Source organism: Emydura macquarii, unplaced genomic scaffold (genome assembly GCF_026122565.2).
Source record: "Emydura macquarii macquarii isolate MOO-44397 ecotype Brisbane River unplaced genomic scaffold, CSIRO-AGI_Emac_v2 contig_2636, whole genome shotgun sequence".
Lineage (NCBI taxonomy): Eukaryota > Metazoa > Chordata > Testudines > Chelidae > Emydura > Emydura macquarii.
In genome coordinates this window covers 38043966-38070055 of record NW_027132773.1, presented here as the reverse complement: position 1 = coordinate 38070055, position 26090 = coordinate 38043966, and the positions used below count along the sequence as shown (strand labels likewise).

The 26090-nt window shown below is 41.0% G+C and overlaps 1 protein-coding gene across 3 annotated transcripts in view; it reads left to right on the top strand.

The window, feature by feature from the left end:
• The window catches only part of LHFPL3 (LHFPL tetraspan subfamily member 3), a 361851-nt gene that overhangs the window by 297671 nt on the left and 38090 nt on the right, over nt 1-26090 (top strand). Inside the window, exon 3 of one of the 3 annotated variants that reach the window (XM_067564499.1) lies at nt 17901-17928. The exons of 1 other annotated variant lie outside the window; for it this stretch is intronic. In XM_067564499.1, coding sequence (XP_067420600.1) covers nt 17901-17917 — 17 coding nt within the window. In that variant the 3' untranslated portion in view covers nt 17918-17928. Of the gene's footprint in view, nt 1-17900; nt 17949-26090 lie in introns of all 3 variants that reach the window. One more of the 3 variants, XM_067564500.1, reaches the window with a different exon arrangement.

Sequence of the window (26090 nt, the reverse complement as noted above, 5' to 3'; positions counted from 1 at the left end):
AATATAAATGGCTATAGTGTCAGAATAGGTGTTCTGCAGTTCTTGTGTTCATTTCCTCATGTAGCCTTAGTTTTATTTCCCACCTTATGATTTCCATCATCCTTTATTACTGTGGATGCACTTCCTGCAGCCTTTGTGTCCTGAAGCATTTTCTTTTCATTTTTACGTTGATTAATGTCCTTCAGAAGTTTTTCTTTGCGTCACTTTATTGTGCGGCATGTGCCCTGAAAAAACATTTTGTTATGGAGACCTCATTTAAGGAAGCTTCTTCTTTTGGCGTTTATCAATAACTTTCCATTCACAATTCCTGTTTTGCATTAATAGTGTAAAATTAGTAAAATTCATAATTGAATTTATCATTCAAATTCTCATGGTTTATTTAATTGTTAAATCACCTGCAAGAGGATTTGATTCTACAAAATAGTGAATTTGTGGCATGATTTGCTCCTCATGTGTACTTATGTAAAGCAGGAAGTGATTCCACTAAAGTCAGTTGAGTAAAAGGTGTATCTAACTGTTGACAGTCAGTTGTGAAAGTAAAATTAGGCCCTTTTTTTTTGTGAAGGCTCATCAGATCTCTTTCTGAAAACATATCTTAAAATCATTTGTTTTCCTCTCTGATCTGTCTCCTCACAATTGTCTCTATTTTCAAGAAAAAAAGCCAGGAAAAGTTTGTGTGCCTAATCACATTAATAGAGAGACTGACTGTCTCATGGACACCTCTCCTCTTTGCAGACCATTGTACACCTCCATTGTACAGACCACCTCCCCTGCCATTTGCAATGGCACAGTGTTCCTAGGACAGCTACAGCAGTTGCTTTCATGGAAAAGTAATAGGAGGAAAGCATGCGATGTATTTTTAGCTTCTTTTCATGTGATTTAGGACCTGGAAACCAGGTGGAGAGCCAGCATCATGAGACCAGACAACTTGACCTCCAGCAAGTGCTCTGCACACCACTGATGGACTACGAACCACAGTTTGAGAACCTCTGATGTGCTAGAGCAGTGTTCCTCAACCAGTCCATCACAATCCTCAGGGTGGTCACAAAAGGCAATCAGGGGGTTATGCGGCATTCAAAATTTTGTTACAATGTAAAGCAAAGAAAATATTGCTCCCTACTCCCCACACACCTTTACCCTCCACCTTTACCCTCCCTCAGCCTCTTGAAGCACACACACAAATTATGTAGGTTTATCATTGTTAGTGTTGATACATTTTATAGCAAGTGTATAGGAGTCGTGATTTTTTTTTTACTTCAAATGAGGGGTCACCAGCTTGAAAAGGTTGCAAAACAGTTCTAAACTATTATCATTCTCCAGTTTGTTTCAGTCTAATTTGCTTTTTATTAGTTGTCTCTTACCAAAGGCAAATGTATTAAAATCTGAAATGCAGTTCCATGATGCAATCACTTTTCCATTGGAGAGGCCAAGTGTAGGAGTCAGTCTCTACAAGCATTTTCCAATGAGATTGACAATTGAAAAAATCAGAAATAGATACAGCCATTTTCAAAGAAGGTGGAGATTATTGTCTTGCTGCAGGTGACATCATAGGCACTTTCTTTTAAGCCTTTGCACTCCTTAAAGTAAATTGCTGTAGGATGAAAAATTTAAAAATGTACTAGAGAGCAATTGTCAGATGCTACTGCACAACCACAATACAATGTAGCAATTACGAGGCTGGAGGGATTGACTCATGAAGAATGATTACAAGAAGTTGCACAGCTTTGCTAAACAATGACTAAGTGAGGATCTAACTCTTATATGCACTTGAAGGGCATTAATACCAAGAGGAAAAATAATTGTTTAAGGCTGGACACAGAAAGATAAATAGGAACAACAGGGTGCAATTAAGAAAAGAAAAGGCTAGGCATACTGACAAAAAAGTTTCCTAACGGTGAGACTGGTTAGACTGCAAAATAGCTTCTCAAGGGAACCTGTTTAAACCCCATTGTTGGAGTCATTTTAAACTGGCTTGCACAAAGGTTTAGACCTACACTGTAGGAAACACTGCTACAGTGGCTGGGGTAGATGGCATGCTGGATACCTCCAACTCAGATCTCTGGGATTCATGATTTAATTTAACAATTTAATGTATAAAATACAATGGCCCTGATTCTCCTCTCATGTAAAAGTGGTTTGGAGTAGCTCCAGTGAAGTCAATCAAGTAATACTGGTGTAGACTAGAGAGCATTTGTAAGATGCTATGGCACAACCACAATACAATGTAACAATTAAGAGGCTGGAGGGATTGACTCATGGAGAAAGATTACAACAAGTTGCGTAGTTTTGCTAAACAAAGACTAAGTGAGGATCTAACTCTTATATATATATATATATATATAAGAGCATTAACAACAAGAGGCATATATGCAAAAATATTTCATAATTAAGACATAGGACACAACAGATTGTGCTTTTTGGGAGCAAATCCTGGTACTGGTTCACATCTGGATAGGCTCCATATGTGTTTCTGCTGCACAAGGGGCCAGCCAAAGACAGATTACAGGAGGCTGTGCTCTGGGTGCACACCCCGGCATAGTGAGTTCTGAATGGCAGCATAGATTCCCAGAGTTTAAGGCCAGAAGGGACCATTAGATCATCTTGTCTGACCTCTTGTATATCACAGGCCATTGAATTTCATCATTACCCCTGTATTGAGCCCAATGACTTCTATTTAGCTAAAGCACTTCTGCCAGAAAGGCAGCCAGTCCTGATGTGAGGATATAAAGAGATGCAGAATTCACCACTTCCTTTGGTGAAGGTACTGAGAGACTTTAATCAAGTCACCTCCTTTTTTGTTTTTTTGTTTTTTGATAAGCTAAACAGATTGAGATATTTAAGTCTCTCACTGGAAGGTATTTTTCTCCAGCCCTTGAATCATTTTTGTGGCTCTTTTCCGCATCCTCTCCAACATCATTTTTTAAAATCGGAACTGGATGCACTGTTTCAGTACTGGCCTCACTAGAGGTAAAACCACCTCCCCTATTTATACCTCCAAGGATCACATTAACCCTTTTTGCCACAGCATCACAGTGAGAGCTCATGTTGAGTTGCTTGTCCATGAACCCCTCGATCCTTTTCTAACTTGTTGGTCTCCAAGGTACTGTCCCCCATTCTGTAGACATGGCCTGCATTGCTTGTTCCTAGATGTATAACTTTACCTTTGGCTTTGTTAAAACGCATTTTGTTTGAACGGGCCCAGATTACTAAGCAATCCAAATTGCTCTTTATAGGTGGTTGGTCCGCATCATTTTTTACAACTTTGCCTATCTTTGTATCATCCTCACATTTTATTATTATTTATTATTATTATTATTATTATTTGATTGATTGATTGATTGATTGATTGATGTTGTTATTCCAGATCATTGATGAAAATGTTGAATAGTATCAGGCCTAGTACTTGTCCCTGTGGAACTCCTCCTCTACAGACACCCCATTTGAGGATGATTCCCCATCGACAACTTCTTTTTGAGATCTGTCAGTCAGTTCTTAATCCATTTAATGTGTTCTCTTATTGATATTGAATACTGCTCATTTTTTAATCAGAATGTTGTGCAGTATTAAGTCAAACACTAACAAAAGTCTAAATATATTACCTCTTCACAGTTACCTTTCTCAACCAAATTTGTAATCTCATCAAACAATGAAAACAGGTTTGTTTGACAAGACGTATTTTCCATAAAATTATGTTGACTATTCTTTGTCAGTAGAATCTGGTACCAGCTTTTCCATTATTTTGCCCAGGATTGATATCAGGCTTATTCCAAGATTTATAAAAAAATTAATAGAGCTCTCCTCAGCCAACTCTTTTACGACTGGGCTGGACCAATGCATTGAGAGGGTACAAAGAATGCTGTTTCTTAGATGCCTGGATGGTGTGTCTTGCTTAGAGTCAAACTGGTCACCAGATTTAGGGTTGAAAAGAAATTATCCCCAGGGCAACTTGGCAGGGACCTTGAGGGATGTTCTGTTTCCTCTACTGCATGGGGCATGATTCACCTGCTGGTATCATCTAAGCATATTCCATCTAATCAATTCCCTGCCATTGCAGAGGCCTTGGGCATTGGTAGCACCTCACTCTCTCCTGTTCTCTATCTGTGGCCTGCAATCACGTGGTGTCTTATGGGCTCAAATACTTTGGTCTAACTAAAGACATTGGGATCGATATAGGGGTATCTGTGTGCAATTTTACAGCCTGTGATAAGCAAGAGGTCAGACTAGATGATCTAATGGTCCCTTCTGGCGTTAAGTTCTAGGAAACTATGAAATTCATGGGTGCAAGTTAGCCTGGTCTACTGATTTTAAAATGTTTATCTCTAGTAGATGTTGTCTAACAACCTCCTCATTTTTTAATGGACTGGAAAGTCTTTATGATCCTCATGTAATAGAAGTACATCGTCCTGCTTCTTTCTAAATACAAAACAGAAATATTTTTTGAACACTTCTGCCTTTTCTGCATCATTAACAATTTTACCATTTCCATATAGTAATAAGCCTATACTATTGCTAGTATGTCTTTGTTCCTAATATACTTCAAAAACTAGTTACTGTCCTTAGCCTGCCAGTTATGGATTTTTTCCTTTATATCTTTAGCTTCCCTTTTGATTTTTCTATATTTCATAACTTCTAATTTATACTGATTGTTATTTAATTTTTCTTTTTTCCATTTGTTATTACAGTGCTTTTTTATTTCTAATTGCTGCCTTCACTTCACCACTGAACAAGGATGAAACAAAGTTATCCTCTCTCTTAATTGTGGAATTGTGGTTCTGTCACTCTGAACAAGGAGCTGGAGCATTGCAGAAGCTCTGCCAACTCTTTGGTTGCAAAGGGTTTCCAGTTACCAAATGCCAACCATGCTGCCTGGAGGATCCACCCCGAGTCAGAACTATTAGACCCCACAACTCCTGACTCAGTTTTGTGTTTTTGAGTACTTTTCAATGGATGAGATTTACCTTGCATAGAGCTGGCTGTTCATTTTCAAACACTATCCAGCAATAGGAAAGCTGCCACTATGAAATGTAATTAGGTGTTGATGACCACCAAACTGATATAGTTAAACAAAAATCACTGAGTAGATATGTTAAGATTGCCATATAGGCAATAAGGATAGCTTCTTAACAGTCTGTACCACCTTGTATTTGGCTGTGATACTCTGAGTTCATTTCCCAGACCTGAAGAAGAGTTCCGTGTAATCTCAAAAGCTTGTCTCTCTCGCCAACAGAAGCTGGTCCAGTAAAAGATAGCACCTCACCCATCTTGTCTTTCTTATACTGAATGATATTATAATAGTATAAGTTATATTATTTGGTCTACAAGTGTTGGCTGTTACAACAAATGAAATTTCCCTTTAGTCCATAGACATTACTTTGCTTATCATTCCTCAAAATATTGTATGTTGCAATTTTGTCTTTGAAATCTGCACCTTTTAGAGGTTTCCCACATTTAATTAAGTCTGTATTGCTCCTGATCAAATGAAAGAATGCACTATCTGTGTCTGAATTACAGTACCAGCTGCACAGATATAATACACAAACCAAGCTGGGTGAATGGGGTGAGGGAGCATGGTAGCTACTTCACCCTCGGCTGTCTGTTTTACACCTAGTACAGTTAGCATGTTAAATTGCTGCTTGCACAGATGGCATAAGTGCCCCTAAACAGATTCAGGCAGAAGAATGCCTGGGTGAATATGAGTAGCTATGTACTCTAGTTTGCTATCAACACGCTAAACTTGGCTCTCACTTACACCCACATAGCCCCGCTGAATTCACTGGAAATTGTGGCCCTGTGCCAGGGCTGAATTTGGTTCAATCATTTACCTTTGCATTTTTTACAGTAACTTCTTACTGTGTTTGCTAATTATAAATGCTCAGTAGCAGGGGATTTTGTGGAAGCATTGGTGTTGCAGGTGGGAGTTAAGGCTTGTCTTGTGTTGCAGAGAGGAATCCATGGAGAAGTCAAGCTACTCTTTTTCAAAAGTTGTATCAAGGTTTGCTCGGGAGCACACTCCCTACAGCTTCCTGCAGACATTATACCTGCTTTTGCCCTATGCAGCTGCCAAGCCTGATCCTGTGAGGTGCTGAGTGCCATCAGCTCCCATTGGATGAAGTGGGAGCTGATGGCATTCATCAACTCAAACGAAGCACCTACCAACTCCCGTAATCAGTCGTCTCTGCCTCCAGCAGTCAGGTGTCACAAGGACTGTACTGGCTTTATGTGTAAGTTAGTGAGCGATAGTGCCCTCCAAGAGCTTGTCCATCCCAAGGATAAGGGACCTATCAGTAGTGCTAGCTAAGGGCATTTTTCTTTAGCTTGCGTGACAGAGAACTGTTTTTTAAACGAATGGCAGCCCTGGCTGTCCAGCTGTGTGTGGGATTTATATAGTATTTGTGGGCCTGTGTCTAATTGCATTGATTTTAAACCAGTGTAACTCGTGATTTATACCAACATGAGATCAGTTTCCATCCCCATGTTCAGTCTGTAGCACACTTATTTACCATGGTTTGTCCCTGGTTCTAGGAACCTTAAATTGGCCCTAAATGATCTTTTTTTCCCAAGGTGACTGGGCTAGGCAAGCCCTCATTTATACAATAATTTTGTTTTAAAACTGATTTCAGTCATGATTTCCTTCAGGTCTGAATTACAGATAATATGGAGAAGTGTAATGCTAAAATCCTTTTAGATTAAAAATGCCATATTATCTGTTCCACAGCAGCTCTTTTCTAATTATGCTGTATTATGCTGTAATTTACGTTATAGATTTGTAAAGCATGACTAAAAACATTATATATCCTGTAAGTGCTTTAAAATTAATTTGTTCTCGAATGTGTTCATGTATGAATGAGTTTGACATGAGCCTTTTGATTTTATGCTCTACTACAAAAAGTGTACAAAGTACAAACTGTAAATCAACCTCTACATTTGCTGAGAAGATTGCTCGGCTATGAAAAAAAATTATCCAACTATTTTAAAGAAGATTTAGATACAGAAATAATAATGTGTGCAATGGAGTTAACGTGAAGCCCTGGGACATTCTAATCTAAAATATAGACTAGTGAAATCCCAGCAGGGTGCAACTTCCCATATATTTTGACTAGGTTGCAAAATGACAGGTAGAAATAATGTGGAGGCGGAATTAGACCCCAGTCCTGCTAAAAGCTCCATGCTAATGGAGCTCAATAATTCAGGAGGAGCCCAGTTGAAGTCAGTGGGCTCATGTGAAACATATTATAAGACTGGGCCTTAGTTTGGAGAAAGGCAATGTATGTTGGCTGGGTCCAAGTGCCTGTTGCTGAGAGGTCAGTGACCACAATGTGTCATTGAACTGGATTGGAGTTAAGGGAACTCAGCACCTCTCAGGATGGAACTCTGAGAGAACAGTGTTAAAAGGAAATAAATTACTTCTTCGTGCCTGATCGGCTGCTATGAACGCAAATGGCAGAGCTCCTGTTCACTTCAGTGGTGCAGTAAAGGGCCCTTTGCCTCTTATGTTATTGCTCAGATTAATAGTTAAAATCCAAGTCTGAAATATTTGTCCCCTAAGCAAATAATGAATCGTCTGTTGTGAGGGAAAGAACTTTTGGGGAACAGATTAAAAATATCATATGCTGGCTATAATGACCTAAATGGCTTTAAAGAATTAAAGAAAATGGAAGGATTAAGTAAAAGAAACCTCTTCTGATTGATTCTGTTAGAAGATCTTGAAGAGACAGGAATAAGAGCAGTTGGGAGAGAAAATAAGAAACATTATTTTTTTAAAAAATTGAGTTCTTATATTAGCAGTCATAATATACTTGTAGTACTCCATATACTAAGAAATGGTGACGGATGTTCCCATGTCTATTAATCAGATTAGTTAGATAAGGCTCATAAATTGTCTGGAACATGAAAAGGGATATGTAAGCTACGTATTATTAAAGGTATTTTTTCAAAATAAGTAGGAGGTATTTTTTTTCAAACTCTTTTGAATAAAAGTACTGTACTGAAGGTGCTTCGCTGAACATGGGTGGATGATTGAATTGGGGGCCTCAGAATGGGTAATGGGAAATGCTGTGCACTCCCAGCCACATTAAATTAATTAATAACATTTGTGCTGAAATTACCAGGCCTCTGGCAATTTTCATTGGATCTTTAGAATTCCACAACTATATGTAAGAACATAACATAAGAATGGCCATAATGGGTCAGATCAATAGTCCACCTAGCCTAGTATCTTGTCTTCTGACTGCGGCTAATGCCAGGTGCTTCAGAGGGAATCAACAGAATAGGTACTCATCAAGTGATCCATCCTTTGTCGCCCATTCCAAGCTTATTGCAAACAGAGACTAGGGACACTTTGGAGCATGGTTTTGCATCCTTGCCCTTCCTGGCTAATAGCCACTGATGGACCTATCTTCCATGAATTTATCTAGTTCTTTTTTAAACCCTGTTATAGTCTTGGTCTTCACAACATCATCTGGCAAAGAGTTTCACAGGTTGACTATATCTTTTTTTAGCTGGGGAGACCAGATCTGCATGCAATATTCAAGATGTGGGCATACCATGGATTTATAAAGAGGCAATATGATATTTTCTGTCTTATTATTATTATTGTCCCTTTCCTAATGATTCCCAACATTCTGTTAGCTTTTTTTATTGCTGCTGCACATTGAGTGGAAAACTTTCCACAGTGACTCCAAGGTCTCTTTCTTCAGTGGTAACATCTTATTTAGACTCTATCATTTTATATGTATAATTTGGATTATGGGCCTGGTCTACACTGGCTATGGATTTCGGTGGCAGTTTACAGGAGATACACAAGCTACATATGGTAACTTGCATATCTCCCATCGACTTCCTAACATCTACTTACCACGGTATCTCCACTGTGCTGCACTGATGGGAAATGCCCTCCCATCAACACAGCACTGTGCTTCTTACTGGGGTGGATTAGCAGATTCGACTTCCGGGTTTGATGGAACGAGTCTTCACTGCTGCTCAATCGAATCTGCAAAATTAATCTTACATTGCCGCCAGTGCTGCCAGCAGTGTATACATACCCATGTTTTCCAATATGTATTATTTTGCATTTATCAACATTGAATTTCTTCTGCCATTTTGTTGCCCAGTCACCCAGTTTTCTGAGATCCCTTTGTAACTCTTCGCAGTCTGCTTTGGACTTAACTATTTTGAGTAGTTTTGTGCCATCTGCAAAATTTGCCAACTCACTGTTTACCCCTTTTTCCAGATCACAGATGTAGCACCAAATTCTGCCTTTGGAGATGCACAAAGGGCTCCCATGGATTTCATTCAACTCTGTGCACATTCAAGGTCAGAATTTGGCCCATAAAATCAGGAATATGGTAGTAACTATGGGTTAGGTCTGAGATGTGCAGATTTCTAGACCCTAACCCCAAAATGCCCAAGTAATCCACAGATGCAGGAGGTACTCAGGAATGTCAGGGATGTCACTCATTACTATTTATTTTTGCAATGCAGTATCTACAATAAAGTAATTCCCAGAGTTCTGCCTGTCAGAGTGGTATTTGGGAGAACGATATTATCATGTCTTCCCATCGGCAAGCAACATGTCAGCGTCCCTCTTGGAAGCACCAGTTTCAAGGAAGATAAATCTGAAAATGACATTACAGAAATGGGTAGCCTACTGCTGCTGTTTAGGCATAGCTCCAGTAACAGGAATATAGGTATGGATGAGAACTTTCATATTTGGGAGTTTCTCAAAATGACTTGAATCAGATCATAGAATCATAGAATATTAGAGTTGGAAGGGACCTCAGAGGTCATCTAGTCCAACCCCCTGCTCAAAGCAGGACTAACTTCAGCTATATCATCCCAGCCAGGGCTTTGTCAAGCCTCAGTTTAAAAACCTCTAAAGATGGAGATTCTACCACCTCCCTAGGTAACCCATTCCAGTGCTTCACCACCCTCCTAGTGAAAAACGTTTTCCTAATGTCCAACCTAGACCTCCCCAACTGCAACTTGAGACCGTTGCTCCTTGTTCTGTCATCTGCCACCACCGAGAACAGTCTAGCCCCATCCTCCTTGGAACCCCCTTTCAGGTAGTTAAAGGCTGCTATCAAATCCCCCCTCATTCTTCTCTTTTGCAGACTAAACAAGTCTAGTTCCCTAAGCCTCTCCTCATAAGTCCTGTGCTCCAGCCCCCTAATCATTTGTGTTGCCCTCCGCTGGACTCTCTCCAACTTGTCTACATCCTTTTTGTAGTGGGGGGCCCAAAACTGGATACAATACTCTAAATGTGCCCTCACCAATGCCGAATAGAGGGGAATAATCACTTCCCGCGACCTGCTGGCAATGCTCCTCCTCATGCAGCCCAATATGCTATTAGCCTTTTTGACAACCGGGGCACACTGCTGACTCATATCCAGCTTTTTATCCACTGTTAGCCCCAGGTCCTTTCCTGCAGAACTGCTGCCTAGCTCGTTGGTCCCCAGTCTATAGCTGTGCATGCGATTCGTCCTTCCTAAGTGGAGGACTCTGCACTTTTCTTTGTTGAACCTCATTAGATTTCTTTTGGCCCAATCTTCCAGTTTGTTTAGGTCCTTCTGTATCCTATCCCTACCTTCCAGGGTATCTATCACTTCCCCTAGCTTAGTGTCATCTGCAAACTTGTTGAGGGTGCAATCTACCCCATCCTCCAGATCATTAATGAAGATGTTTAACAAAACCGGCCCCAGGACCGACCCCTGGGACACTCCACTTGCGACTGGCTGCCAGCTAGACATGGAGCCATTGATCACTACTCGTTAAGCCCGATGATCTAGCCAGTTCTCTATCCATTTTATAGTCCATTCATCCAACCCATACTTCTTTAACTTGCTGATAAGAATACTGTGAATACTGCTAAAGTAATAAAGAATACTGCTAAAGTCAAGGTATGTCACATCCACCGCCTTCCCTACATCCACAGAGCCAGTCACCTCATCATAGAAAGCAATCAGGTTGGTCAGGCATGACTTGACCTTGCTGAATCCATGTTGACTGTTCCTGATCACCTTCCTCTCTTCCAAGTGCCTTAAAATGGATTCCTTAAGGACCTGCTCCATGATTTTTCCAGGGATTGAAGTGAGGCTGACCGGTCTGTAGTTCCCTGGATCCTCTTTCCTCCCTTTTTTGAAGATGGGCACTATATTTGCTTTTTTCCAGTCCTCAGGGACCTCCCCCTGTTGCCACGAGCTTTCAAAGATAATAGCCAATGGCTCTGAAATCACCTCAGCCAACTCCCTCAGCACCCTCGGGTGCATTGCATCTGGCCCCATGGACTTGTGTATGTCCAATCCTTCTAACTAGTCTTGGACCTGTTCCTTCAGCACTGCGGGATGTTCGCCTCCTTCCCATTCTGTGCCACCCAGTGAAGCAACCCAATTGTATGTCACTTCATAATTTACTTAAAAACCAAAACAAAGTCTAGGTATCTAAATTCATTTATTAGGTTTTATGAATCTTAAAGCTGAACTGAGCACAGAAGCCTACATGTACAAATAGAACTTGGTCAGGTGCTCCTCATTCAACTAGATTGCAGTAAACTGATTGCAGTAGACGTTTTAACTGAATGCTGTTTTAATTGAAGCCCGTATAATTTGATTTATTGTTTATTTTGGAATATGGTTTACCATAGACTCAACCATAGACTCGAGCAAATAAAATGGCCTTCAGGCAGAATTTCAAGAAAGGAAATCACTGAGTGGTTTGGAAGGAGGATGAGATTTCTGTACAGGCGAGTAATCCTTCAAAGCACAAATGAGAGAGCAATTTCCAACTGTGGAAAGTCTATAAGAGGGGGAAAAGGAGAAGAGAGGGCGTCAGTATTGGAGCAGTGAAAAGAACAGAGAGGGAAGTAAGTAGATCTAAGTGTGGCGAGGTAGGATGGCCTGTATCATGGGAACTTGGAAAACCAGGTGGTAGTTTTGAATTGGATTTGAGATGGATAGGAGGCCAGGGAAGGTGAGAGAAGGATGATATGGTTCTGTTTCATGGAATTAGAGAGTACTCTGGCCACAGCATTCTGGGCACTGAATTTAAGGGATAGGGATTTAGGCAGACTAAAGAATTACCTTAACTGAGCAGTCAAGAGGGAAGTAATTAAGTATAAAAATATAGTAATTAGTAAATAGTAAAGTAATTAAGTATAAAAATAATGTTCAACAAAACATCAAGGGAAGAACTAATAGTATTATTCTATTAGTCTAATGGCCTGATCCTAATGCTAGGTGTCCTCAACTCCTTTGGAATTGGAAGTTGAAAATGCCAGCACATCACAGCATTAATCCCTAACACAGCTGAATAACATTTATATATTGCTAAAGTACATGCATATATTGCTCACTGGTGTCAAGGCAGCCTTTCACCATAACTGCTACTCATTTGAGGCTCTATGGGTCATTCATTTACTGGTACTTTTGAAGTTCCTGATGAAAGTGTCTCTGATGGCCTGCTGTTGAAAATCTTCAATCTTCAAAAACAGTTCAAAGTAAGGCTTCATTTTAGGAGATATTCATGTCTGAAAAATACTAAAAAGTGTATTGTTCAAGAGAAATGTGCTAACAGCCCTACTTTAAAATAGATAAATGGTATAGTCTGATGTATTGTTGAAACTCTCTGGATATTACAAAAATAGCCCCTTAAAATTTTGTTCTACAAATGTTAATCTGACAGATCGAGCCTCTATAAAAGTTTCCAAAGATTCAGCCCTAGCAACTGCTCTTGATGATGTACTGCTGAGTTATCATCATCATCATTTACTGACGCAGAACTCTCAGCCTCTTCATCTAAATATATGCTTCTATTAATTGGTACAATATGTAAGAGAGGATGCAAGGACTAGATTAATTTACAGGGGCTATACTGTGATGTATAATTTTAAGCAATTGCATCTCATTCTCAACATAGCAAAGATTTTTTTCAGTTCGTGATCTGGCACCATTTCTTATGTCTTTTAGGAGCGTTTGCACTTTGCAGAAGTGTCAATTGCCATATTTCCATTAACTCTCCACTGTCACCTCAAAAATGAAACTATTTCTTAAGATTAAAAATAGTGTTTATAATAAGGATTGTAGCCGGGTGGTGTGGCCTCCCTCAGAGATTAACACTGAGGGAGAGCCAAACCCCCCCTGAGGGTTGAACTCAGGAAGGCAACAGTTGACCGGAAGCAGATAGGCGGGGCTAGGCCTATAAAACCCAGGCCAGCCCACTCAGTCAGAGCCCAGCAGCCAACGGAGAAGGACGCCTCTCCCTCGGCGCTCGAGCCTATGGCTGCACCAGTCCGCTACCCAGAGGAGAAGCTGCCAGATCTACCCATGGCTTGGGGCCCTGAGGATCTGGAAGAGCTGCCTGAACTGGATGAGCTGCAGGAGACCCCCGGATCCTACGACCCAGAGATGGAGCTGCCGGAGCTGCCTACGGCCGGGGTCCCTGAGGACCTAGAGGAACTGCCCTCCTCAGAGGACCCTGAACAGTTCCAGGACCTGCTGTCAAGCGATGAGGAACCAGGGTATGGCACAGGAGACCAGGTATTCTAGAGAGACGGTGGGAGGAAGAAACCCAGGGAAGCTGACTACGGTCCAGCTAAGCTTCCACTTGCTGGGAATCAGCATGTTTTGGCTGAAGCCCCACTGACACAGTGACGGGGTGTCCCTGGGCTGGGACGCAGTGGAGACGGGTGGGCCTGTGTCCCCCTCCCCTCTTCCTACTCTGACTGGGGTGAACGCTCATTGAGGGCCAGAGCCTGTCCCTTACTGCGTGCCATGCCTGGCCGAAGGGTCGGGTATAGACTACTTACCCACCTGCTAAGGGCTAAAAACTGCTGCCCCTCTGCCCTGCCCTGCCCTGCCCTGCCTAAGGGCCAGGGCCTTGAACCATTTTCTCGCCTGCTCGGGCTATAGACTGCTACTCGCCTTGCCAAGGGCTCGAGACTGGTTGTCTGCCTGCCCTACCGAAGGGCCAGGCCAGAGACTGCTTACTTGCCCTGCCAAAAGCTTGAGACTGTGTCCCCCCAGTGCCGGCCTGCCCTGTCAGAGGGCTAGGCCTGAGGCTGGTTCCTTGCCCCTCTGGGGCTAGAGACTGCTTCCTCCCCTTGCCGGCCTGCTCTGCTAGAAGGCTAGCCCGGAGACTATTCCCTCGCCCGTTGAGGGCCGAAGGCTGATTCTCGCTGCCGGCCCGTCTCTGGCTCAGGGCCAGGCCATAGAGTGTTTGCCCGCCCCGTGAGGACAAGAGACAATTATCCCTTACTAAGGGCCAGAGGCAGCCTCTTTAAGTGGGACTCCCCGAAGGGTGTAGGCACCAGGAGTTGTGGCCTCCCTTGGAGTTTGACATCGAGGGAGGGCCACCGGCGCTGCCTCCTACAGATCTTCTACAGGATGCTTATGCAAAAATCCTCTCCCTTGAATTTTGTAAATCACAGATAAATTAGAGAGATCCGATTGGTTAAGCATAAATGAATCACATATGATCCTGGGAATTTAGCAACTGAATCAATTATTCCTTTTGGTTATGCTGTGGTTATTATAAATAAACTCCAGGCTTAATCAATAATAGTGACTTAGTGTATTAATTAAGAAGACACAACAGGGCAAGTTTTATTGTAGTATTAAATTCTGCAAGTTCCCATAGGCAGGGTGCCATCAATACTTCCAGAAGGGTATTATTACTCTGATATACATCATGGAGCATTTTACTGGAGTTACTAAAGGATGTTTTGTTGTTGCTTAAAAACAGCAATAAACAGATTTACAACAGTGTAACAGAGAACTGAGCTAGACCCTCTATATCTTATTTTAGAGGCAAGAGCTTCTAATAAATGTAATTAATTCCCCTTGTGGCCGTAAGGTTAGGATGGTGTCAAAGTAAGGGCTATTCCAAAACTAGACTACATTTTTGTTTGCTTATGATGCCCCTTTTTGACCTGAGCAGCTAGTCAAATTTCAGAGCCCAAAGGATGTTCCTTTTGAGAGCAGAAATTGATGGAGTCTGGTATTTTTTGATGCAGTTTTGTTTATTTACAAGGAATGTACAAAGTCCTGTTTCTCCGAATGCAGGCGGAATGGAGAACAAAAAGAGCAGTTTCTTAGCTTACATCCCCTAAGCCTTGTTAGTTAACACCAAATCCAAAAGCTCCCTCTCTAGCTCTTCTCAGGGTCACACTGTGCTCACAGGCTCCAGCTTGGCTTTCTTACTTTCTCCGTCTGCCTCTCTCTGTGCTTTGGTCTGTTCTCAGTTTCTATGTGTTCTCCCTTTGCGTGCACATGCACACACACGCACACACACACACACACGCCTGGTCACAATATTCAACGGAACCCCCCATCAACATGATGCTTGTTCTGGGCAGACTTATTAGGCTTTGTTTTAGGTGTGGCCCCTTAACTTTCTCTTACAAGTGTCTTAAATGAAGGGTTGTTCAGATATCAGTTTGAAGGAGGTCTTAATTCAACCATAACAAGGTTTCACCCCGCTCATAACATCTTATATATAAACACAAAGGCCAAGTGCTTATCTCAGTTACTCCAGGATCAACATGCACTTACTCCATTGACTTCAGCACAATTACTCCAGATCTATACTGGTGACACTGAAGATATGCACACAGCAGCTGGGAGGTGCTGCCCACACGTTCGCTCTGATCAAGCTAGTGCACTAAAATAGCAGTGTGGCCATGGCAGGAGTTCAGGCTAGCCACCCGAGTACACACCCAGGGGTTTGGGCAAGACTGGACTTGGATGGCTAACCCGAGCCACCACCCATGCCGCCGTGGCCACACTGCTAATTGTGACATGTTAACTCGAGCAAAGCTAGCATATGTCTGTCTACCTGTACTGTGGAGCACCCTCCCGCCGGCACCCTTAGAGCAACGTTTGGCCCATAGCATTTGATATAGATGTTCAGCATATGGCACAGAAGATGACACTGAGGGCCAGATCCTGCTCACTCTACTCACATGAGCAGGTGACTTGATTTAAAGGGTGGTCAGTCAAGTGAACAGGGTTCAACCCTAGGCCCCAATCCTACCAACACTTTCTGCATGTGAATAACTTTACACTGATGAGGAGCTCCACTCCACTCGGCATGGGAGTACCCATATGCATGAGTGCATTTGAAAGACTGGAGCCTTACTCAGAGCATGCTTGAATAGGATAGGAATTTTATTGGGATGTCTCTCAAGTATACCACTTCAGTGCAATGAGAGTGAATTGTAATGACTGCTGCCTAATCAGAACAGAATCAGCATAAATTACATTTAACAAGAATGAATTCGGAGAGACTCAAGGGACTAAGTTGTGTTACAAAGGTGTAAAATTCTAAATTCCGGTCTTTACAATAAAGAAGCAGCAAAATAAATATTGAACAAGAAACATGAAATGCTGGTTAATATCATTTATTCAGTACAGTATTATAATTCCAGTTTTTACAGCCTCTTAATCAAGATAGCTGCTTTGCCTTGTATCTCACAACACAACCAATGTATGCATTAATCAACAACATCACAGAGTGTTCTATTTTTCATTGACTAAATAATGTGTGCATAGGAGGCAAGCCAATAAATCATTTTACGGTGGTATACCAGTAACAATATAAGCAGAGTCAACCCTTTCAAGAAAATATGTCCTAAAACAACCAAAACTTCATGTATTTCTTACCATCTGCTACGAATCTTTAGGAAGGTTAATATATTGGTTATTTTCACTAGAAGCATATCTGTCATTCAATCAATGCATTTAGATGTTTGCTAGTGTATCTTTGACATGTTTGAAATAGTAATTGATGGATCAAATCGACTCTTCAATGTTTCTGGAGACATAGCATAGTTTATGAAAGTGATACCGGTACTTGATCTGTATTCTTGGATAAGAAAGGATTGCCTTGGTCTCTTCTGTCAAACAGTATGTATTCCAACTCCTCCTTCCATGTTTCATCTTGAATACAACAAATTAAGGCCACTTGTCTACTCAGTTTGAAATTCCTCTGTGAAAACTTTTATCTCTTCCATCCTTATTGCAGAGGTTAATTGTTTAATAATGTTGAATAAACATCTACATTCACATTTTTTCTCATGAAAATTCTGTGCTTTTGGGTGACTTTTAGTGTCTTCATCATATGCACAAGTTACATGTATTAATACAAATACTGCACACTTTAAAAAAAGATTGAATAGGGAAACTGAGGTCTTCGTCTTTTGAGGTGTTGCATATCTTCAAGTTCTACTGACCTTCATGGGAGTTGAGGGAGCTTAAAATCTCACAATCAAAGGTCCTACAAGTGTGCATAATTAATAGCACAAAAGATTTACACAGTTAAAACCTAATCCAATGGGGCTACTTGTATGAGTAAGAATTTGGCAGTCTTGGGTCTTTGAAAATGGTACATGTCATTTTGAAAACATGGCTAACAGCAATGAGTCGTGTATCTGCAAGACCAAAATATATCTTTTTAATTTAATGTTGTAGTGTGTCATTCAAAAGCATGAAAGATTTACATAGATCTGTGTATACTTAGGGACATACATCAGATGTGGTTTTATCTTTGATCTAACTAATTACTCTGGCTTGTGGTAATTTTTTTTTGTTTGTTTTGGGTTTTTTGCTGTTTTTTTTACTGTACAAGACTGTTTATTTTGATTTTTTTAAAGTTTTCGTCCTGTTTTCCTCGGTAAATTTTAGTTTTTCATCTGGTTCCTTGCTACATCACTGAATCAGCCTCACCACTCAAAAAAGCTCCATTTCTATGGTTAGCAAAGCAGATGTGTAGGCACATCTAGGTAATTTCCTTCATCCCCTCCACACTGTTAGCACTAAATAAAATAATGAGATTGTTTACCAACTAAACAATGTGTAAGATTTCATTTTATTTTACCTTAACCATTCTGTTTTTCCCTCCCTCCCTCACAGATGATGGAAATGCTTAAAACAAACTAAGGTAGTGTGAAACTGACTAATGTAAGTGTAAGCATGGCACCCAGTGGGACGAGCTGTAAAATGGTGGTGTGCTTCTGCGAAAATATGTTGCATGGCTTTCTGCTGTTGTCTTGTGTTTCTGATGTTAGGCAGCATGTTCAGTAAATTGTAAGCATTTCATTTTATATTTATATTCCGAATGTTGGATTTGTATTTTCCAAATACCCCCTTTTTTAAGATAATCCTTGGCAAATGATGATAACATAGCTGCAAGCACTGTAAAAATTATTTGTTACAGTAATGTTTAGAATCGCCAGTCAGTGCCCATTGGGCTAGGTTTTGTAGAAACACATAATAAAAGAGCATAAGTTTGGTATTTACGTGAGTTAGGAGCAATAGGCCAGGTTTTTGAGGTATTTCCATGCCTAATGGGATTTTCAAAAGCACCAAAGCACCTCAACCACATTGATTTCAATAGATGTTAGGCATCTAGATGTTTGTGAAAATCCTACTAGGTGCCTAAATACCTTTAAAAATCTGGCCTCGTATCAGTAATCCTGTGGACTCTTCTGTGATTGTCCCTTGAGAACAATCCTCCACGTTGGCCATTGTAAAATTCAAGCAGTGTTAGTGTGGCTGACAGCTACATACATCTGAGCCTTTCCTATGTGAATGCTTTGTCTCTAGTCTTCTACCTTAAAACAAGTAATTTTTGTGCTACTTTATATAATGGTTGTTGTGTAGAAATCAAATGTATTGTACTTTCACAGTAAATATGTCCAAAAGATCATTCTCAGCCAAAAAGATTATATTTTCCTTTTTAAAAAGATACATTTTATTACATTTCTGAGTGAATATAATGCTCATGATGGTGAGATTAATAGGGCTATCCTGAAACCCTACGCAGCTATTCCAGGGCTTCCCATTAATGATCTGAAACACACTTGCTGTTCCTGTCCTGGGTTTCTCTTGAGCAGAGACAGCCACTCATATTAAACTGTGCCATTGTTTTGTGCTGTGCACAAGTGAGGAGTGGAATGAAACCACCAAACTCATTTTCATTGTGCCCTAAAATAACATTTGAAACCAGATCTCCAGAGGTGACAGGTCAGTGCACTAGCCCAGTGTGCCACTCATCTCCATGCTTCTTTTCTTTTTGGATAGTAGAATAGAAGCAATACCGTTAGTTATGCTGAGTACTCAGTTCAACTCCTCACAGCTGAACAACTCACTCAGAGTTTCATAGTTATATTTTATCATTAAATGAAAATACAACTTCACGACAACATACCCATTGCTCCAAGTGTGTGGAATTAACAATACATATTGTGTGATAACAGAATGATTTACCTAAACTACATCTACCTTCTAAATTGTTGTGGTTATAACCATGGGAAATTTGACACGACGTTTTTACAGCTCTTCTCAGTTATCCAGCTTGAGAGCTACAGCTCTCTTCCTTAAGGCACTAATGATTAGAACTCAAAGTATTTGAAAAAACCCACCTGGTGAGCAAGGTCACCTTTTTCATCCCTAACAAAACAGATTACCAGGCTAACGAGGCTAGGGCAGCCTTTATTAATATCAATAGAGCATTTTAAAAGTGAGGGGGAAATAGAGCAATAAAAATAGTACTCTAGAGAAGTAAGGAAGATTATTTTGTGAAACCATCCATAGAGAAGCCAGACACCCTTATCGTCAAATATTGCTAATGCTGTGGGTGGATTACAGAAAAGTGTGGGAATATCTAACACTGCTTTGTGACCACGTAATCTTCTTCTTCATGGGTTAGCCGAAGCAGGTAGAGTCCCTGCGATGAAGACACAGGCATGAGCTCAGAAACCAGACCATGTATTTATTACTGCAAGAGTGTAGCGAGGCAGCTCCTCTCCTCCTGCTTGTGCTACTGACTCCTAAAAACACTTTTGTTTTTCCTCCAAGCAGGTAGTGCACCCCAACCCTCCACTTCCAGAGAGCAGAGTCCTTCCCCTCTGCACCACAGAGACTCAGCCAGCACAGTAACCTTGTTACAATTCTATTCATTTCTGTAGTACCAAGCACCTCAAAGCACTTTACATACCTAAATTATCACATCACATCCTGGTGGTAGAGAGATATTATCCCTATTTTATAAAGTGGGAAATGAAGGAGAGACTGGCCACAATCCAGCAAAGCATGCTCTTAATTTAAGCATGTAACTAATCCTACTGATTTCAATAAAAGATAAGCACAAGCTTAAGTGGTTTGCTGAATCAGAGCTCTAGCGAGGGCTAACCAACTTGCCCCAGGTTAGCCAGAGAGCATGCTTCATGCTTCAACCTCTGGCGATTCATTATGATGTGTAATTCCCTCTGAACATTGGCATGGTAGAGGTGGAATGTGCTATAGATTGTCTTGCTTATGCTAGGCTGAAGGCGCCATGTCTTGCAGTAGTTGGCCAGCTTTGCAGTGTTGTGATTCAGTCTTCTCCAGCTCAGAAAAAGTGAGAGCCTGTAGTCTGCAGCAGATGTCATCTGCATACATGAACTTCCATGACTGGGTTGGTGGCAGGTTACTGATGTATAGATTGAATAAGGTTGGGGCAAGAACAGACCTCTGCAATAACTGTTCATCTGTTTTTTCAAGCACTTGTTTTCTCACCCACATGCATCCTGAACCATCTGTCTTGGAGTAGCAGTTCGATGGCATCAGTAACCCATAGTGGGAGGATTCTTGATATCTTAACAAGTAGATCCGTGTGCCACACCACATCATACACTGCAGTGAGGTCAAGAAAAATAGTATCTGTTTTCAGATTTCTTTTAAAACCATTTTTGATTAATGTGGTTAGCACAAGTACTTGGTCATATGTGCTTTGACCTTGTCGAAAGCCTGCTTTCTTGACATTCAAGATGTTCTCCACCTCTGGCATTATTCACTGTAAAATTAGATGCTCCAGAACCTTGAGAAACACAGAGAGCAGTGATATTGGGCGATAGCTTGATGCCTGGTTTGGGTCTTTACCAAGTTTTGGGAGGCCAATGATTTTTGACATGTGCCAGATTTTCAGCCAGAGGCTGAAGCATGAAGTATACCCAGTTTACTTAGGCATGACCTTCAACCAAACACTGACATACAAAAGCCACCTGAGAAAGACAGCAGTGAAGATCAAGACATGCAAAAACCTTCTCAGCAAACTGGCAGGTTCTTCACGGGGAGCGAATGCTTCAACTCTAAGGACCTCAGCTCTTGCCATCTCATATTTGACAACAGAGTACTGTGCGCTGGTATGGAGTTGGTCGACACATACCAAATTTTTTCAAATGCAACTCAAGTTAACAATGCGCATCATCACAGGAATTCTCTGAATGACTCATCTTCCGTAGCTTCCAGGTCTGAGCCACATTGATCCCCCTTACATCAGGAGGGAGATTGCAGCTGGCAAGCTACTTAAGAAGGTATGTGCCAACCCAAGCTTGCCTTTGTTCATCAACCTTTTTAGTCTACCAGCTACACGTCTTTCATCACAACACCCACTGTGGTCAACGCTGTCCTGCCAGGATGTGACAGCAGAGTTCCTGTGGCAGAAAGACTGGTGCTTAACATTTGCCACCAATCCTTTCCTTGTCACACACCCTATTGCTCACCCACCCAGCTTCAGCCTGCCATGTCATCAGTGGGCCCTTCTTAACCAATTCTGTACTGGGCAAGGCCTCTCTGCAGCCAACCAGCACTGTTGGAGTCTTTGAGCCCATCGAACCTGCAGCTGTGAGGCAGATCAAACAGTGATACACATTGTCAGGAAGTGCCTGCTAACCAAATTCATTGGTGGGATCTGAGAGCTCCACTGGGCTACTAAGAACACTATTGCTTGGCTTGGCAAATATGCAAACTCTAAATAAATAAATACCCAGAGAGTCTGTGGAAGATCTGGGAGGAAAACCCTGATCTCTAAATTCCCAGTATTGTTCCTCCACCAGAAGACCATACTTCTGCCTGTTGTGTGAAAACTGCAGCGACATTCCTAATGATAATGAAAAGTGTGGATGATCTAATTACCTACCCTCTATGAGCACAGCATAATAATAATAATAGGTGTTGCATTTGCTACATGTAGCAGCTGCTAGGAAGGGAAGGCTGACAATATAGCTCTTCCTTTGTTATGGTACCACAAGGTGTCCTCCTCTTCTCCATTAATCAGCATTCAGTCTATTAACATAACTCAATAGGAGGAGGGAAAAGAAACCTAGGAAAACCAATACCATTTTATCACCCTGTCAATAAATTAAGCTAGCAATTTATTACTATAGCTGAGTAAGCACACAAGCAATGTTGCACATACAGCTGTACCTATTTTGTACACAAGTGGTTGATTTAGTATTTTCTAGTTACCCAGCAGTCTTGATATTTATCGTCATGTTCTCATGTGATGTATCTTTAAATATATTTCCCTTTTGTATTCCTATTGACAATAATTGCTGTCATGATTGCACCTCTGGTGATCAACTTCTTAACCACAGTGCTTTCAGGAAGAAATGGTGCTCTGAGAAATATTGAAGACAAAAAGACCATTTACTTGTTCCAGTAGAACATGGATGTACCTGTACCGCACCAGGTTTATGTTTCAAATCAAAATGCTTAACAGAAACCTAAATATGCTGTACTGTAGGGAACAATCCCTGACTATCTGGGAGAGAAAAGGCTGCTGCATAGTACTATTCCATCTCTAACTTATATTGTGGTATCATATTAAAAACAGCAAGAATGTTCCCTTTCTGGTACTGGAATGAAAAAGCTGGCAGATAAGTTTTTGGATTTCACAAGAGGAAAAAAAAGGATGGATGGCGGGGGAAGGAGAGCATATCACCTTAGCTTCTAGCTTTCTCTCTCTGGGTTAGCCAGGAAGAAGAGGCAGCTGGTTTTGTTGCCTTAGTCTTGATCCTGGAATGCTTAGGGCATCACCATCTGGAAGTCCACGAAATGTGAGAAAACAGTTTAGTTGAAATGAAGATATAAAGGTATCTTCAGTCTGAAACACATTAGGGGGTTCTGCAATAGGCTTCCTGGACACCTAAAGCCAGCTCTGAAAGCAGAACTCATATATTCTCTGAGGTGCTCAAGTTCGGCTCATCTATGAGGAGGAGAAAATATTGGGTCCATCTAGTTTGTACTTGAAAGCATATCAAAACTTTGTTTCATTTGTTTCCATCACTGTTATAACACTAACTCACTGGAGACAATATGATCTCAAAGTGAAATCTGTTACTAAACTGGGAAATGACTTACCAGCAGAGCAAAACCAGTACCAGCAATATAATGCTTTCATTCATCTAAGTCTTTACATGTCTCCTTTAGCATGGCTCTGTGAGTGGCATGCTTGCCTGTGGGCCAGAAGCTCCCAACCCTCATATTGCTACCTATTGCACCACTTGGGTGAGTGGGATTTCAGGGGTGGCAATCACATCCTTTGGGTGAAATGTTACACTGAGTTCCCAGCTTACTCTTCCTAGTGACTGTCCAGGTTGAAAAGCAAGAGAAAACCCTGGAGTGTTGGCCAGGATTTCCTTTCAATAAAACTACTTCTGAAGTTCAATTCTGTGTATTAGCTGCTGCTGAGCACACAGTGGCTGCTACAGACTCTCTACTACTACTATTATCTGATTGGTTTATAAAGCTACCTGAGAACTTAAATATCAGAGGCATTTCACAACACCAAGTTCCATCTTAGAAACAAACAATTTGGTGACCTCTATATTTGAATCTGGCAGCTTGTGGTGGAGTCGAGTGTCTGATAAACTACGCCACTTGGAAACAAACCGCCCAAATGTTGCCCTGACTGTACAAGTGTGGATACCTGTGGAGAGATACCAGTATATCTCAAAATTCCATGTGAGCAGTTTTCTCTGAATGATTTTATCGGGGATGTGATTTGCTCCCACACAGAACTGTCAGATGAGGGGAACAGCAGATGAGGGGAAGATATCAGGAGCATCTGTACAGAGACCAAGTCCCTTTGCACAGCTCCATCCCCTTCATCATGAGTCATCCCCTTCACCATGGTACAAATCCATGAGTTGCTGTGCTGCCATGTGAGCCCCGCCAGCAGTGAGAACAACCCCCCCCCCCCCCCCCCCCCACACACACACACACACACACAAAAGAGGAGAGGTTGCAGATTTGCAATACTGGCTAAACGAGCAGTAATTTGTTGGAGGGATTGTACCTCAGATTCATCAACACTTTTCTCGCTGCTTTTAAACAGCATGCCCTGAAGGTGCACAAATACTGAGGGGCTGTCATTGGATGGTTTCAATAGCCTTCCATCTGCTTTACAGTGTGAAATTTTAGGAGGCTCAGTTCTCAAAAGAAGGTGACTGAACGTAGAACCCTACATACCTGTTTTAGCGACCTCAGAGCTAATCTAGGGACCCATCAGTAGACACCCAAGTTTGAAAATTAGGCCCTGGAACAGAGAGAACCCTTTAAACATGTTATACAAAGTCTTTTCAATCTCCATCTTTTAATTTTATTTCATCCTATTCTTCTCTTCTCCTTTGTCCATGTATCTTGTTTACCATCCTCCTGACTCCTCTTCCTCTTTCTTCTCTGATTTTAACTCCTGGCTTTTCCTCTTATTGTGTTTCCAATCCACTTCACCACTTCACCTTCCATACTAATAACCCCACAGACACTGGGCTTTCCTGGTTTCCAGCCTACCTCTCTGCCTGCTTCTCCACCATCTCCTTTGTTGGCTCCTGCCTCCCTCCCTCTGTCAGTCCCTTCCGATCTCTACTCTCTCTAGACTTCCAGAGGGGTAGCCATGTTAATCTGTATACAGCAAAAACAACGAGAGTTCTGTGGCACTTTAAAGACTAACAAATTTAATTTCAGCAGGCATAAGCTTTCGTGAGCCTCAGCTCACTTCCTCAGATGCAGTAGGTAGAAATGATACAGCAAATGGGTAACATATAGGAGGCATCATATACATATACAAACGCACAGAGAACAATGGGGTAGGTGGATAAAAGCCGGGTACTTGAGGTCTAATGACAACCAATGACAACCTCCTACTCAAATATTAAATTAACACTATATGAATAAACAGGGGTAGAAATAAACAATCTGTGATCTTTACTCCATATTGAAAAGTAGGATATTATAAAATGTTTTGAGTAGCATCTATTGAACACAGTTTAGCATGTCGTTAATGTAGTATCCACCTATCATAAAGGACATGTTTTTCTATAAATAGGTCTACCCCATGTAAGCTGCTCAAGCGGGAAAATAAAAAATATTTTCAGTAACCCACTCAATTTTTTGAGCAGCTTCTCACAGTTCTGTGAATTACAAAGATTCCATTGTTGGCAGCAACAGTCTGTTATTATTGGTTCTAATTAATAAGTGAGCTCTCAGACTTCTTCAAGGCAACATTCATAATGGATTAGATGGATTGGAGATGTCATAAAAAATCTAATGAAGATTAATTGTGATAAAATAGATCTTTGTATATTGGAGAGCAGGCTTTGATTATGTGTCAAAATTCATAAACAAAAATAAGCACATCTATTTTATACTGATGGGTGTAGTAGGTGCATCCACGAACTATGCATTTAAAATTGAAGGCCATAATTTTCATAAGTGACTAGTGATTTTGGGTGTCCAACTTAAGGCATCATAAAGAGGTTTAATTTTTTTTTTTAGAAGATGGGTGCTCAGACCTTTCTGAAAACCAAAATCCTCTAAGAGGCCCCAAGCTGGACACCCAAACATAAGGGCATTCAAAATATCTAGTCACTTTTGAAAATCTTGGCCACAATGCACATCTATAGTCTCACAGCAAGGAAAGAGTTTATGTGATTTGTTAAATTGTTATGTATTATAGTTTTTATATAATTTTGCAGAATATAGGTAAGTCTGATGCAAAAATTATCTGCATTGCTTGCACATTTTAAGTCTAATTTATATCAGTTTGTGTAAAATACTATGAAGCCCTGTCCACATGCTTTAAATTTATTTCCTTGGTAGTCTGCATTTGTACTGTTTCTCAAAAATATTCCAGAAGAAGAGATTTCATTGATTCCTACTTTTGTTGTTTGCTATGTTCCTAGTATTAAACCTCATCCCACAATCCTGGCCTAGAGATTTATAAAAGTTCACAGTTCTTCGAGTGCTTGCTCATGTTGATTCCATGCTAGGTGATTCACA